The 13,915-nt window shown below is 34.7% G+C and overlaps 1 protein-coding gene across 2 annotated transcripts in view; it reads left to right on the top strand.

Annotated features, from left to right (window-relative positions):
• Positions 1 to 13,727, top strand: part of KLHDC2 (kelch domain containing 2) — a 28,662-nt gene extending 14,935 nt beyond the window's left edge. For both annotated transcript variants that reach the window (XM_044664793.1, XM_044664794.1), the window contains 11 exons: positions 3,686 to 3,803; positions 4,500 to 4,615; positions 4,882 to 4,963; positions 5,222 to 5,305; positions 6,865 to 6,945; positions 7,017 to 7,075; positions 7,414 to 7,523; positions 7,949 to 8,021; positions 13,101 to 13,188; positions 13,265 to 13,317; positions 13,492 to 13,727. In XM_044664793.1, the coding sequence (XP_044520728.1) occupies positions 3,686 to 3,803; positions 4,500 to 4,615; positions 4,882 to 4,963; positions 5,222 to 5,305; positions 6,865 to 6,945; positions 7,017 to 7,075; positions 7,414 to 7,523; positions 7,949 to 8,021; positions 13,101 to 13,188; positions 13,265 to 13,317; positions 13,492 to 13,615 (988 nt within the window). In that variant the 3' untranslated portion in view covers positions 13,616 to 13,727. The remainder of the gene's footprint in view (positions 1 to 3,685; positions 3,804 to 4,499; positions 4,616 to 4,881; positions 4,964 to 5,221; positions 5,306 to 6,864; positions 6,946 to 7,016; positions 7,076 to 7,413; positions 7,524 to 7,948; positions 8,022 to 13,100; positions 13,189 to 13,264; positions 13,318 to 13,491) is intronic.
• The last annotated feature ends 188 nt before the right edge of the window (positions 13,728 to 13,915 follow it).

The raw sequence follows: 13,915 nt of genomic DNA, 5'->3' as shown, positions 1-13,915 counted from the left end.
CAAGGCAGAAGAGTGGTAAGGGCTAGGCAGTGGGAGTTACATGACTTGCCCAGGGTCACACAGCTAGGAAGTGTCTGAGGCCAGATTTGAACCAAGGACCTCCTGTCTTTAGGCCTGACTCTCGATCCACTGAGCCACCCAGCTGCCCCTTATTTTTGTATATTTAAAAAATATCCATTTCCTTTTAATTGGCATTTCCTTTTAGTTGACAATTCTGGCAAAATAGTTTAAAAAGATTTTTTTTTAAATTGTGAATTCTTTTTCATTGCAGCTGGCTTAGAAGTCACTTTGGAGTCAGGAAGACCTGAGTTCAAGTCCAGCCTTAGACTCTTACTATCTGGGCAGGTTACTTTCTGTTAGTCTTAGCTTCTTTATCTGTAAAACAGGAATATTAGGGTTCAGTAGTCTCTTCCAATTTCTTTTGATTCCTTAATTTGCATTTGGAAGTTGCTACTCATCTGTGGCCTTTTCATCAAGGGTCCTTGTAAGTTTCTTTATCTTATGGTGGTACAATGGATAGAATGTGGGATGTGGAATTAGGAAGACCTGAGTTTAAATCCTCCCTCAGTCACATGTGTTTTTTGGCAAGTTTACTAAATTCTTATTAACCTTAGTTTTATCTGGAAAATAGGGATAACAATACAGATAATGCATCAGATAACAAAATGAGGATGGCAAAGTACCCTTAATATTAGAGATTAAGTAAAGGCTTAATATTAGAGATTAAGTAAAATAATATGTAAAGTGCTTCTGGTAGCCATGATTACTATTTCTTCCCATTGAATTATACTTAATTTTTAGGTTAAGTTATTCTTGGTTTTAAGTGTGTATCTTTTGCCTTTTTTCAAATTGTTCTCTCATTTATGCCAAATAATAGCTGCCAAATCTTATGTGGTCTTCATAGTTGGATCCTTGGTACAAGAACTCTTTTGGAATGTTTGCAGTATTTTTTCTTTGACATGGGAGCTCTTGATTTTGGCTGTGTCTTACCTGAGTATTTTGAGATTTCTTTCATGGGGGCAGTAAAAGATAATATTTTTACTTTGTATTTCACCTCTAATAGGGGCAGTTTTCATTGATTATTTCTTGAAATGTAGCATTCAAGGTCTTTTTTGTTATGGCTTTTAGGTACTATGATGATATTTAGAGTTTTTCCCCCTTGGCTATATTTTAGATCAGTTTTTATAGGAGGTACTTCATATATCTTATCTCTTGCCAATTTTTTTTTACTTCAACATTTCCTATTTTATAGTCAATAATTTCTTTTTGGTCTATTCTAATTTTCAGAGAACTGTTACTTTGATAAGGTTTTATATCTTTTGAATTAAGTTGTTAATTCTTCTGTCTTTCTTTTAACTCATTTCCCCCAGTTCTTTCTTCTAGAGATTACATTTAATTTATGATTTTCAAATTCTTCATTCCTTTCAGAAATATTTCTAGTTGTAGACAAATTGCATTTGAGTCTTTACTTGTTAATACAGAGTTAAACTCTTCTTCTTGATTTATGAACTGATTATACCTTTTATTTTGGCTGTCTTTCTTTTGCCTCCTCATTCTTCCAAGTTTACTTTCTAAATTGGGAGTGTTAGGCTCACTATACTTTTTTGGAGAAGGCATGTTGGGGCATTGTTTGGTTCTGATCTCTAGAGTCCTGTTTCGTGACGGGCTTCCTCAGACTGCTTAAATATCAAGTAAAATGTACGTTTCCACATATGGAGGGACAGAAAAGGGGGATTGTACATGAAATTGCAGGTCTATTATGTATAGCTTACTTTTTTTTTAAACTTTAGATCACTGATGGGCAAACTTTAAAGGGGGGGGGTGGCAAAGGAAAGGAAATGTGCATCTGTCAGTTTGTTTCTAAGGCAACTCTTTCGAAGTTTTATTGTATTTGTCAGATTAGGAATAATGTCATGAGGCCGGATAGAATATTTCAGGGGGCTGCATCTGGCCCGCCGTAGTTTGCCCATCACTGCTTTAGATGATAAGTTCAATCTGTAGATTTTAAAGCTGCCCTTGTTGCCTGGACTTCTTGTTTTCTTCCTTTTTCTCTGTATTAAAAAAAAATGCCCCCAGGTTTCTTCCTTTTTTGCTTTATAATCTATCACCCTCCATTTGTCTTAATTGGGGGAAGGGATTGGGAAAACCAAGTCTTTGTGAATGTGACTAGTTAAGAAATTCCTACATTGGCTAGATTTTAAAATGTCTTAACTGTGTACCTTGAGTACATTACTTTATTTTTGAAGAGGTGGTCAGCATGCTTAATCATCAGTCCATCATGAAGTCCCTTTTTATCTGTTCCTATCAATCTTGCTTGGTCACTGCATCGAACTGAGTTCTTAAGTCTTTCAAAATTGTTCACTTTACTTTACATATGTAGGTCTTCCCAAGCTTCTTTGAAACCACTCGTTTTTTCTTTTTCTTACAATACAGTAATATTCCATTATATTTATATAACTTAATTTGATTAGCTATTTCCCAAAACAAAATGAGCTACTTAAAAAGTTTACATACATTTGGGTCCTTTTCCTCTTTCTTTGATCTTTTCAGAGTGGTGGTATCACTGGCTTAAAGGATAGTTTAATGATTGTTTGAGGGTCAAAGTCCCAAATTGTTAGCCAGAATAATTGTACCATTTTTTAGCTTTACCAACAATGCATTAATGTACTTGTAGGACCTATATACTTCCAGTTTGCCCTGATATAGGGTCAATTCTGATTGTTGCTATTCTTCTGACTTTTTTAGGTTTGTGACCCATTTGCAGGCTTGCTCCCGTTGTAATTCTAGTAGACTACTGCTGCCCCTGATAGGTGAAACTTCCTCGAAAGTCTTCAGGGTCCATCTTAGACTGAGTTTCCTGGGCCTTAAATCCAAACTGTACTGCAGGCTATTTGTAAGCATAAGTAAGAGTCAGTTGGTCCCAGAATTGAAAAGTAGAAAAGCAAACAGAATTGTTCCAAGGAGATTGCAAAACTCTTCTAATGACTCCCCTGATCCAAGCTTTTCCTGAAGACCCCTTGCCCCCTTCTTAAACCCTTGCCTTTTACCATAGAAATCAATACATATATTGGTTCCAAGGCAGAAGAGTGGTAAGGGCTAGGCAATAGAGGTTAATTGACCTCTAGTCTCTGGGCCTGGCTCTCAATCCACTTAGCCACCTAGCTGCACCCAAAAGCCCATCTTTTAAAAACCCATTTTCTATCAATTTTGTTATATGTTCTAAAGACATAGAATGCTCTAGTCTACAAAATGATATCACAAAGACAGTGGAGAGGTGCTTGGTGTATATATATATATATGTATAGGATGTCGTATATAACCTATGAGGAGATTTGAAAACTGAGAAAAGATGTCATCAGTGGGAATAGACAACTAGTGTTATAAGATTGCACATTAGATATACTCCTCTGGTGAACTTAAATGAGGATGTGGATAAGGTACATAGAATAGGCAGGTAGAGGTGAAAGCTATATTGTTGGAGGGAGCTCCTAAATTTGGATAGGGTATTAATTGATCTAGATGACCACTGAGATCCCTTCCAACTCTACGTCTGTAAGAACTTTTTTCCTTTACTATGGGGGGAAAATGTCAGATTTAAAAAACTAATATTCCTAAACTAGTTTCTTTATTTGTCCTGTCTTCTTTGGAAAGATTGTTAACATTCAGATTTTTTATTTCCTGTTAGGACGAAGAAAAACACGGAAGGTGATGTTCCCCCTTCTATGTCAGGGAGTTGTGCTGTTTGTGTAGATAGGGTGTTATACTTATTTGGAGGACATCATTCAAGAGGCAATACGAACAAGGTTAGTGTTTTCAAGAATTTAAAGTTCTCTATTTCTATTTTTTGAAGCAGTGAATTTGGGGATACTAGATTTTTTAGGTCCTTCAAGTATTTTTACTTTACTACTTTAAAAACGTGTTGGCCAAATATAATATATTACCTTTAGTATTTTGGCTGCAAAAATTTATATTTTCTGTCAACTTATTTGTATGTTATTTATTGACTGACTTAACATTTCTTTTGAAGGTAGGTTTGTTCCTTATAATTGAATGTTAGTATACCACTTTTATAATGGGTCAACTATTATTGATAGAATAGATAGTATCTATCTAGTTTACTATCTAGTTACAAAGCTTTTTCTGTACAGTTCTGTAAGATAATAACATTATATTTGACACAATTTTGGGGAAAAGAAACTAACATTGAATGAAAGGAAGATTATAGTAGGTAGGATGGAATGACAGAGCTTAAATTTGGTAGAGTTGAAGATACCTTTTAGATATAGGGGAAAAAATGATTATCTGTTTGAAGTTCATTGTCTGTTTTATAGACTTTTGGTAACCTGCATTAAACTACCTAGCTATTCTCTATTGCAAATGTGTGATCTCAGACTGCTAATGTTGCTCTACAATTCAAATTTTAGAATCTAGTTGATCTTGCTATATCTCTTCCTCATTTTAATAATAAAAGTTGACTAAACATAATTTTTTTTCTTCAGTTCTATATGCTGGATTCAAGGTCTACAGACAAAGTATTGCAGTGGGTAAGAGTTGATTGCCAAGGAATTCCCCCATCATCAAAGGACAAACTTGGTGTCTGGGTATATAAAAACAAGTGAGTTAGTAACATCAGTATATTGTTTCTTTATAAAACTGGTTAATTCTTAAATTTATAATGTGTCCCTTACAACCTATGAATAATAATTGAATTATAGAAAGTGTTTACCTTAAAAACCTAAAACTTAATATTTTCATCTAAATGAAGTAAATATTAAAAAGCTACCTCACCAACATTTTGGATGTAATACAGTAAAACAAATCACTAGTGATTAAGTTAAAGAGTGGGAATAGTTGGTAAAATGTCTTATTTTTATTCTATAGGCTAATATTTTTTGGAGGTTATGGATATTTACCTGAAGATAAACAACTGGGAACTTTTGAGTTTGATGAAACATCTTTTTGGGTAAGCAGTTTTGAAAACTGACCTAATATGCCAAATGTATAATATAAAATATGATATCACCATACATACCCCTTTCCTTCCTTCCATTCATAATCTGCTTGTTAATCAAGTGTTTACTATGTGCTCAGCACTGGAATGCAAAGAAAGGCTCCCTTAAGGAGCTTGTAATCTATGTAATTCTATATGTGGCAAACATAATTTGGGCACTAAATGAATATGACCAAAAAGTAAATAAATTAAAATGTTTATCTTGTTTAGAATTCAAGTCATCCCAGAGGATGGAATGATCATGTGCACGTTTTGGACACAGAAACTTTTACCTGGAGGCAGCCTATAACTACAGTGAGTTACTATAGAAAACTGAATTAGTCTTTTCATTTTGACCACAAGTTTTTAAGAATGTGTAACTGTCTTCTTAGACTAGAAAATGGATTGAAGAAAGATGTGATGAGGTATGATTTTGTTTTTCCTAAATTACGCATAGTTATTAATAGTAGGGCAAATGATGTGGTTGATTTCTTCAAATTTAGTGATCTCCTTTCTGTGTACTCATAAGATATATGCTATCCAGGCACAACATTTTAAGTGAATTCATCAAGCCATGTCATTTCTTGCCTTTTTTGCTTTATGAGTTTTTTCTTAAATGTGTGATACATATCTTGATATTTTTATTGCATGACAACACTGGAATAATTTGTATCAGAGTGTTTGCTGCCTGGGAAGGCAGAAGGGGAGAGAGGGAGAGAATTTAGATTGCAAAGGTCAGAAAGCAATTGTTAACAAAATTGTTTCTACATGTAATTAAAAAAAAAAAGGAATGGGTTGGTTAAAAAAATAAAGTGAATTCATCTGCGTTGTAGGTTTTTATCCGTCCCCCCCCCTTTTTTTGTATTCAGAAAAAAGTAAACTTTTAAAAATTCAACCTTCTAATGAAGATTCTTTCAATAAAACAGTAAACTGGGATAAATTCCACTTTACATAATGCATTCACATTATTCACATAAAACCCTTACCTTCTTCCTTAGAATTAATATTAGGTATCAGTTCCAAGACAAAAGAGCAGTAAAGGACTACTTATAGTTAGTTAATTTAGGTTAAGTGACTTGCCTAGGGTGATATAGCTAAGAAGTGCCTGAGGTTGGATTTGAACCTGGGGCCTCCTGTCTCTAGACCTAGCTGTCCCGATTTAGTTTATTTGGGCAGATATTCTAGTCTTCTATCCCTTCACTATTGATTTGATACTCTTCCTATTTACTAAATTTCAGACAATTTTTTTGACATTTAACATTGTTTCCATTCCCAGAAACAACCACCATTTTACACTATTAGCCTTGCTTTGTTAAAAAGCACTTTGCAAACAAAACTTTCCTGATTATTTTATTTGGAAAAGATTTTATCAATTACATTTAATAAATTTCCACATGTTTTCTGGTTATATGATCCAAATTGTCTCCCTCTTTCCCATCCCGCCCTTTTCCTGGAGCTGGCAAGGAGTTCAATCTGTGAATATATGATTTTACATGTATATATAAAATCATGCAAAATGTTTCCATATTGTTCATTTATGTAAGAGAGTAATCATAAAAAAGCCCCAAACCCAAATAAGCTAAAGTGAAAAATGTTATACTTTGATCTGCATTCTATCTCCAAAAATTCTTTCTTAGGGAATTGCCCTAGATCAGGGGTTGGCAGCCTTTTTGGCCGTGAGACCCACAAACGCCACATTTTTTAAAATGTAATTTCGTGAAAGTCGTACAGTGCTCACAGTGCGCATTCTTGTAACAGCGCCTGAAAAAAAATTGACTTTATGTCTCCTGCAGAAAGAGCCATACGTTGCCGACCCCTAGCCTAGATCATTGTAATGCTGAAAATAAAGCTTTCCTATTTGATGTTTTTGATAGGGTAAATCTCCTTCTCCTAGAGCTGCCCATGCCTGTGCTACTGTTGGAAACAAAGGCTTTGTATTTGGAGGCAGATACCGAGTGAGTATATATTTTCTAAATTTTGGTCTGCTTTTGGATTATTCAGAGTAACTTTTTTTTCCCTCCCTTAGGACTCCAGGATGAATGATCTTCATTATCTTAATCTGGATACATGGGAATGGAATGAATTGTAGGTAACACTTAACATTAGAAAAGTTCTCAAAAAGAAAAAAACTTTTCAGTGTAGGTTTCACTCCTTACCAAAGATCTTTCTATTAGTATAGTATATTTTATTTATTAATTTTACCATAATTAACTCATTGAAATAAACATGATTGGTAGACTTTTATGAATACTTTTTATGGCTACAGTTGATACTGAGGGGTTATTAACTGTAAAAATTTGCTGATGCGAATTTGCGCCAATTTGTAACTTAGTTGTTGAATTCTGTGTTTAAAGAGAGATAGGGAAAAAAAATTAAAACAGCCCTTTTAATTTCATTGACTACAACTATTTTGACTTTTTCAGAATTCCACAAGGCCTATGTCCAGTTGGCCGTTCTTGGCATTCTTTAACACCAGTTTCTCCAGATCATCTTTTTCTTTTTGGCGGATTTACCACTGATAAACAACCACTAAGTAAGTTGGTTTATGCCTTTGACAGATCAGAAAGATCTCTTAACTTTCACAAGAAAAGTATGTAAACATATGTGATTTTAATATCTATGTTACCAAGAAAACCCAGTCATTTACAAATAGCATTCCCATGCCTCCACTTTTAATAGGTTATAATCAGTCTTCCTGTTTTTTTTTTCCAAAGGATCTCAAAATTGTAGGGGATAGATGGGATTGGGTCAACTATCAGTTCCAACAAAGGAAAACAACTCTTATCTAGTCCTATTTCCTCTACATACATTGTTTTCCTTTACATGGATATAAAACTGTTTGAGAAAGAACTTCATTCAAATCATCTCTTTTGGTAAAAGTAAAAAGTACATTTTAATAGCACTTCTATATAGAACAAAATGGGATGTTTATTTTTTCTTTGGCCCTGTGCCTATCAGGTGATGCTTGGACTTATTGGATCAATAAGAATGAATGGATACAGTTTAAACACAGCTATGCTGAAAAGCCAAGGTAAGCAAACAAATGATTTATACTGAAGGTGTGTATGCGCACACACATAAATGTAATTGTTTTGATTGTTGGTAGTAAAAAAGGGGCAAAGGAAAACTCAGAAGTTTCAACCTGGGTGTCTGAAGATAGTGATAAACTCAATAAATAGGGAAGCTGGGAGGAAGGGAAAACAAAAAGTTTTATTTTGGACAGTTTGAGTTTGAAAGGCTGATGGAATCAGATAAATATGCTGAACAAACATTTTGTGAATGGGCTTTAAAAGATTAGGCCTAGATATATAAGTAAAGTTTGAGAGACACAGAAATGATTTAATTTATGGGAACTATGAGAAAATAGAGAGGGGACAAGAAGAAGGCTTAGGACAGTATAAAGAAAATTGAGTAAAGGTTTAGGCAGTAGGAAAACCTAAAGAAAGCAAGAGAGAGTAGCCAAGAAAGGGAGTGTTCAGCATTATCTAAAAGTTATAGAAAGATCTATCAAGGAGGATTAGAACTAAGATAAAGCTGTTGGACTTAATTACTTTGAAAATTAAGGTGGTAACATTTGAGATTAAGAGTTCTGGACATAGAGTGATTGTAGCAGCTGGGGATTGAAAAGGAACAGTAACATGAGGGAATCTTATTAGAGTAGAGTAAATGTTAAAGATTGAACAGGAAAGACTGATTTTTATAGCATTTTGGTCTCATCATTCAAAAAGCATGTACCTTTTTTGTGCCAGGCACTGTACTAGGTGCTAGGGATTCAAGTATTATAATAGGTAATTGTGGAACCTTCCTATATATATGTATTAGGAAATGCTCCTACCTCAGTGATCCCTTACATACAGAGGGAATCAGTGCTAAGACCACCCAATTTTAAAGGTATTTATACATTTTCACATCCCTTAAGAGAGAAATATTGCAAAAGAATATAAAAGATCAGAATATTATCATGTCCAAAAAAGGCAGTGGAGAAAACTGTCATCTCTATTAGTTCTTACGTTCATTAGTTTACAAATTCTTTGTTGATTACAAAGTATTTTGGGTAGATGACCTCTATTCAATCTGTGTTCTAAATGTAGCTTTTTTCCCTTCTAAAATGGTGTTATTCATGTATGTCAAAATAGAAGATTCCTTTGTAGACAAAACCATTGTAATCTTGTTTGATGATCAGATGTATTTCAAAGAAATCATTATCATGGGGTATAAAACTCACATGGAACCAGATTTGCAAGACACCAAACAAATACATTCTACCAGCCCTTGTTAGATGAACTTTATTTTTGGTCTAGTCTATCATTTTTGTAATTTCTTTTTCTTCCCTTGTTCCTCCTATAGGGTATTCTTTCACTCTAACCTTTTGAACAGTATGAGGTTTCCTTTCATCTATTGAGATGCTCCCCCCCCCCACATTTGAACTTCCATTTCTTTCAAGAGCATTCCATTTGCCAACTAACCTTCATTCAGTGTTCCACAGGGCTCTCTTTATTTTTTATCAAAGGATTTATGAAGCATAGTAACTGGTGTTGGGGATACAAAGAAAAGCAAAAGACAGTCCCTGCCCTAGTGAGCTCACAATCTAATTGGGGAGCAACTTGCAAACAACTATATACAAACAAGAAAATAGACAGCTTAAATAGGTAATTTAAAAAGACACTTAAAAAGATAAAAGAGGGAAAAAGAACCTGGAAAAAGTAAAATTTTAGCTGAGACTCAATAGAAACCAGGAGGCAGAGATTAGGAGAGGGAGCATTCCAGGGATGAGGCTAAGAAGAATCTAAGAGATGAAATGTCTTGTTCAGGAAAAAGCAAGGAGGTCAGTATCACTGGATGCTAATATAAGGAAGTAGGGATATTTCAAAATTGTAAAAGAGAATCTGAATTTAGAGATTTTCAACTTTTCCTCAATTTTGTCCTTCCCACATTTACTTTAAATGAGATGGGGCAACTGGGTAACTCAGTGAATTGAGAGCCAGGCCTAGAGATGGGAGGTCCTAGCTGTGACCCTGGGCAAGTCACTTGACCCCCATTGCCTAGCCCTTACCACTCTTCAGTATCGATTCTAAGAAGGTAAGGCTTTAAAAAAATAATACATGAGATGTTTTACTGTATAAAATTGTCTACTTATGAGGTGGACATCTAACAAAATGACTTGAGGGAAATAGCATTAGCTATTATGATGGACACTTTAATGAAATGTTAGAAGAACTTTCTGGTCAGATCTTTGCATTTTGCCTTTTGTTCTTAATTAGAAAACTCCATTTGACTTAAACCAGTTAATATTACATGAAACATCAACTTTGAATAGAATATCATAATGCTTGTTGGAGTCAGGGTGGAATAGTAAGTGTTGGCCTTGGAGTCAAGACTAAGTTGAAGTTCTACCTCTTAAGACATGGGCAGTTGCTAGATATATAGGCATCTATTTGCATTGGTAGAAGTAGTTTCCTTACCAGAAGTTTTTTCACAGGCTCTTATCTCAGAGGGTGCTCAAATGGTATAGAGAGAGTGTGTGTGTGTGTGTGTGTGTGTGTGTGTGTGTGTGTATAAAAATAAATGGCCAATTAACAACTTTGAATCCAAAAACTTGAGCTTATGAGAATAGATAGTTATTTCTATAAAGGTAACTTGAGATGCTCATCATTCTTTGTTCTGAAATGTTTTCTTTCCTTTTAATGTTACAATACACTTTTAATGAACTTCATCCATAAATTGCTTAGGATAGAATGACATGGGATAATAGATTACATGATTACACTTGTCAGCTTGGTTCAGCAAGGCCAAGTTATCACAAGATATTCAGTTCTGTATGTCATTTTGGGCAAGTAAAAAGCTGGATGGTTTCCTTATATACAAAATGGTGAATTGGACTGGCTGAACTAGTTAACCAAGATCAATCCTTCTCTAATTTAACTTTTTTTTTTTTTTTTTTAAACCCTTACCTTCCGTCTTAGAATCAATACTGTATATTGGTTCTAAGGCAGAGTGGTCGGGGGGGGGGGGGTTCAAGTGACTTGTCCAGGGTCACACAGCTAGGCAGTATTTGGGGCCAGATTTGAACCCAGGAGCTCCCATCTCTGGGCCTGGCTCTCAATCCACTGAGCCACCCAGCTGCCCCCTCTAATTTAACTTTGAATGCTTCTCTTTTAGAATGTTGAAAGAAATCAGGAGGGGTAGGCATGTTAAGAAATCATGTCTATTTATATGTATATATATATAGTCTTATCAGTTTCATTTAGCAGAATAGGCATTAGGAATCCACAGAATCACAAATTACTGGATTCTAGAAAAAGTTAAGCCCGTGTTTGTCTTTTTCAAAATAATCATTCTTCTTTCTCCCTCCCTGAAATTGCTTAACAAAATAAAAGATAATTTCTCCTACTTTAGGAAGATGAAAAGTCTGTCCCATAATTTAGGCATTAATAAACAGTACGCCTTAAAGGGAAAAAGAAAATTCATAAATTACATATATAACAAATTATATTAGGCCTCCTGCTGTGGGCCTTCTACAATTTTGAGGCTAGTCAAATAGTTAAAAATAAACCTGATAGGGCAGCTGGGTAGCTCAGTGGATTGGAAAGCCAGGCCTAGAGATGGGAGGTCCAAGGTTCAAATCTGGCCTCAGACACTTCCCAGCTGTGTGACCCTGGGCAAGTCACTTGACCCCCATTGCCTACCCTTACCACTCTTCTACCTATAAGTCAATACACAGAAGTTAAGGGTTTAAAATTAAAAACAAAACAAAACAAAAAATAAACCTGATATTTCAGAGTTTTGCATTAATACACAGAAAATCATCGAAGATTTATAAAGTACATGAACAGGAATCACATGGTATAAGATGATGTGAATAAAATAAAATCTGAACACTAAGGAAGTTACTCAGAAGCAAATTAGGAAGATCATAGGATCCTGTTTTCAGAAAAGTCTCTAGCCCTCATCTGAAAGATAAGGAAAAAGACCTAGGCAGGTTTTTAACTTTGGTCCACTAATATGCCTTTCTAGGATTAAGGTCTTTATTTGCTTAGGGTAAGTAGTGATGTAATTCAGTATAATTTGGAATTTGAAAAAATAGAAAAGTTGGGTTCTACTAAGCAGTGTTTTTCTTTTGAAGGTTTTTTTTTTAAAAACTTCAAAATGTCAACCAAAAATTATTCTTTTCCCATGTGTTAAGAGATTAAGGTAATGGAGAAACAATTTTAAAACAATATTTATGGAAACTGATATTTATTCAATGTTCACATGAAACTTTATCTTTATCATACCTCATTTTAATTTAATGCACATTTTTTAGACATTGTGAGGTGCTGGAAATACAAGGACAAAGACAGAACTACATTTCCTTTGAGGTAGTTTATAATCTCCTAGTAAATAACAGGCAATTTAAAGAGGGAGAAAGCACTAATGATGGGAATATTAAGGAAGTGACCCCCTGAACTGAACCTTGAAGCTAGGAGATAGGAGGAGGGAAAAGAGTATACAATATTCTGGCCTTAGGAGATAATTCATAAGGAGAGTTCATGCGGCGTTCAGGAAACATTAAGTACAGTTTGGTTGGAAAGTAGAATGGAATAGGTGGGAACTTTGTAAATAGACAGCTTCATACATCAGGCTAAGGAATTTTAAAGAAACATTTTTCTACCAAAGACTGACATGATTGTCCTATGCCTTATGGAGGTTATTTTGGCAGCTGTGTGGAGAGGGGACCTCTGAGAGGAGGTTATTGCAGTAGTGTAAAAGTATTTGAGTGGAAAGATGTGAAAACAGAACTGCCAAGAATTAGCAACTGGAAGCATATTTCTTGTGTGTGTATCCATTTGGTGGTTAGTGTCTTAGGTGAAATTTTTTATTTCTGTGTGTGTAGTGTGTAGTGTGTGGTGTGTGTGTGTGTACCTAACATTTGGTTACAATTTGGTCACTAGGCTTTTTATATTTTTGTTTTGGCCTCTTGTTTTGGTGTGATATGAACATAGCCATGGGAAGGAGTAAGCTTTCTCCCTCTCCACACCTTCCTTGATAATATAGTGGAAGGAGGTAGAAAAATGGCTAATAGAAAGGAGGGCATTTGCTTTTTTAACTTGAGATTTTTGATACTGTGCAGGTTATGGCATACAGCGTGTGCAAGTGATGAAGGAGAAGTGATTGTTTTTGGTGGATGTGCTAACAACTTACTTGCCCAGCACAAAGCAGTAAGTATAATTTGTTTTAAAGATTTTTTTTTATATTCTGAATTTAAGTAACTAAAATAATGTTAATTTCTCTTAGGCTCACAGTAATGAAATACTTGTGTTTTCAGTACAACCAAAATCACTTGTAAGGTAAGCTAAGTTTTTAACTGTCTAATTTCTTATAAATCATATTTGGGAATAGTAATTAAGTTGGGCACTTGTTGCTAACAACAAAGAATCACTTATAAACTACAGTTTTCCTATTTCGTAATTTATTAAAATTCAAAGTGCTTTTCTTTTAATAATTTTTCCCTCCCTTTCCAGGCTAAGCCTCGAAGCAGTCATTTGCTTTAAAGACTTATTAGCCAGCTCATGGAACTGCCTTCCAAAGCACTTACTTCATAGTGTGAATCAGAGGTTTGGTAGTAACAATACATCTGGATCTTAAGACTCTCTACAGGTCATGCCTCCAATAAATCTTGCATGGACAAGCAAAATTCTAAAAGGTGTAATTAATTTCACAAATTGTGGCATCATCTGTAAGCTGCGTTGTTTTAAGCTTTTTGGCTTAAATCTGCATGTGAATGGCCTAGAGAACCTATTTTTGTGTCTGAAGATATTTGCAATAAATGTATTTAATGCAAATGATTTTCTTCTATTAGAGCAAAAAGAAATAAACATACTGGGCAAAAAGTCCAAGAATGGCTACCACATATTCTTATTTAATACTCTGAATAGGGCATACACC

The sequence above is a fragment of the Gracilinanus agilis genome, chromosome 2, assembly GCF_016433145.1.
Source record: "Gracilinanus agilis isolate LMUSP501 chromosome 2, AgileGrace, whole genome shotgun sequence".
Lineage (NCBI taxonomy): Eukaryota > Metazoa > Chordata > Mammalia > Didelphimorphia > Didelphidae > Gracilinanus > Gracilinanus agilis.
This window is presented reverse-complemented; position numbering and strand designations above follow the sequence as displayed.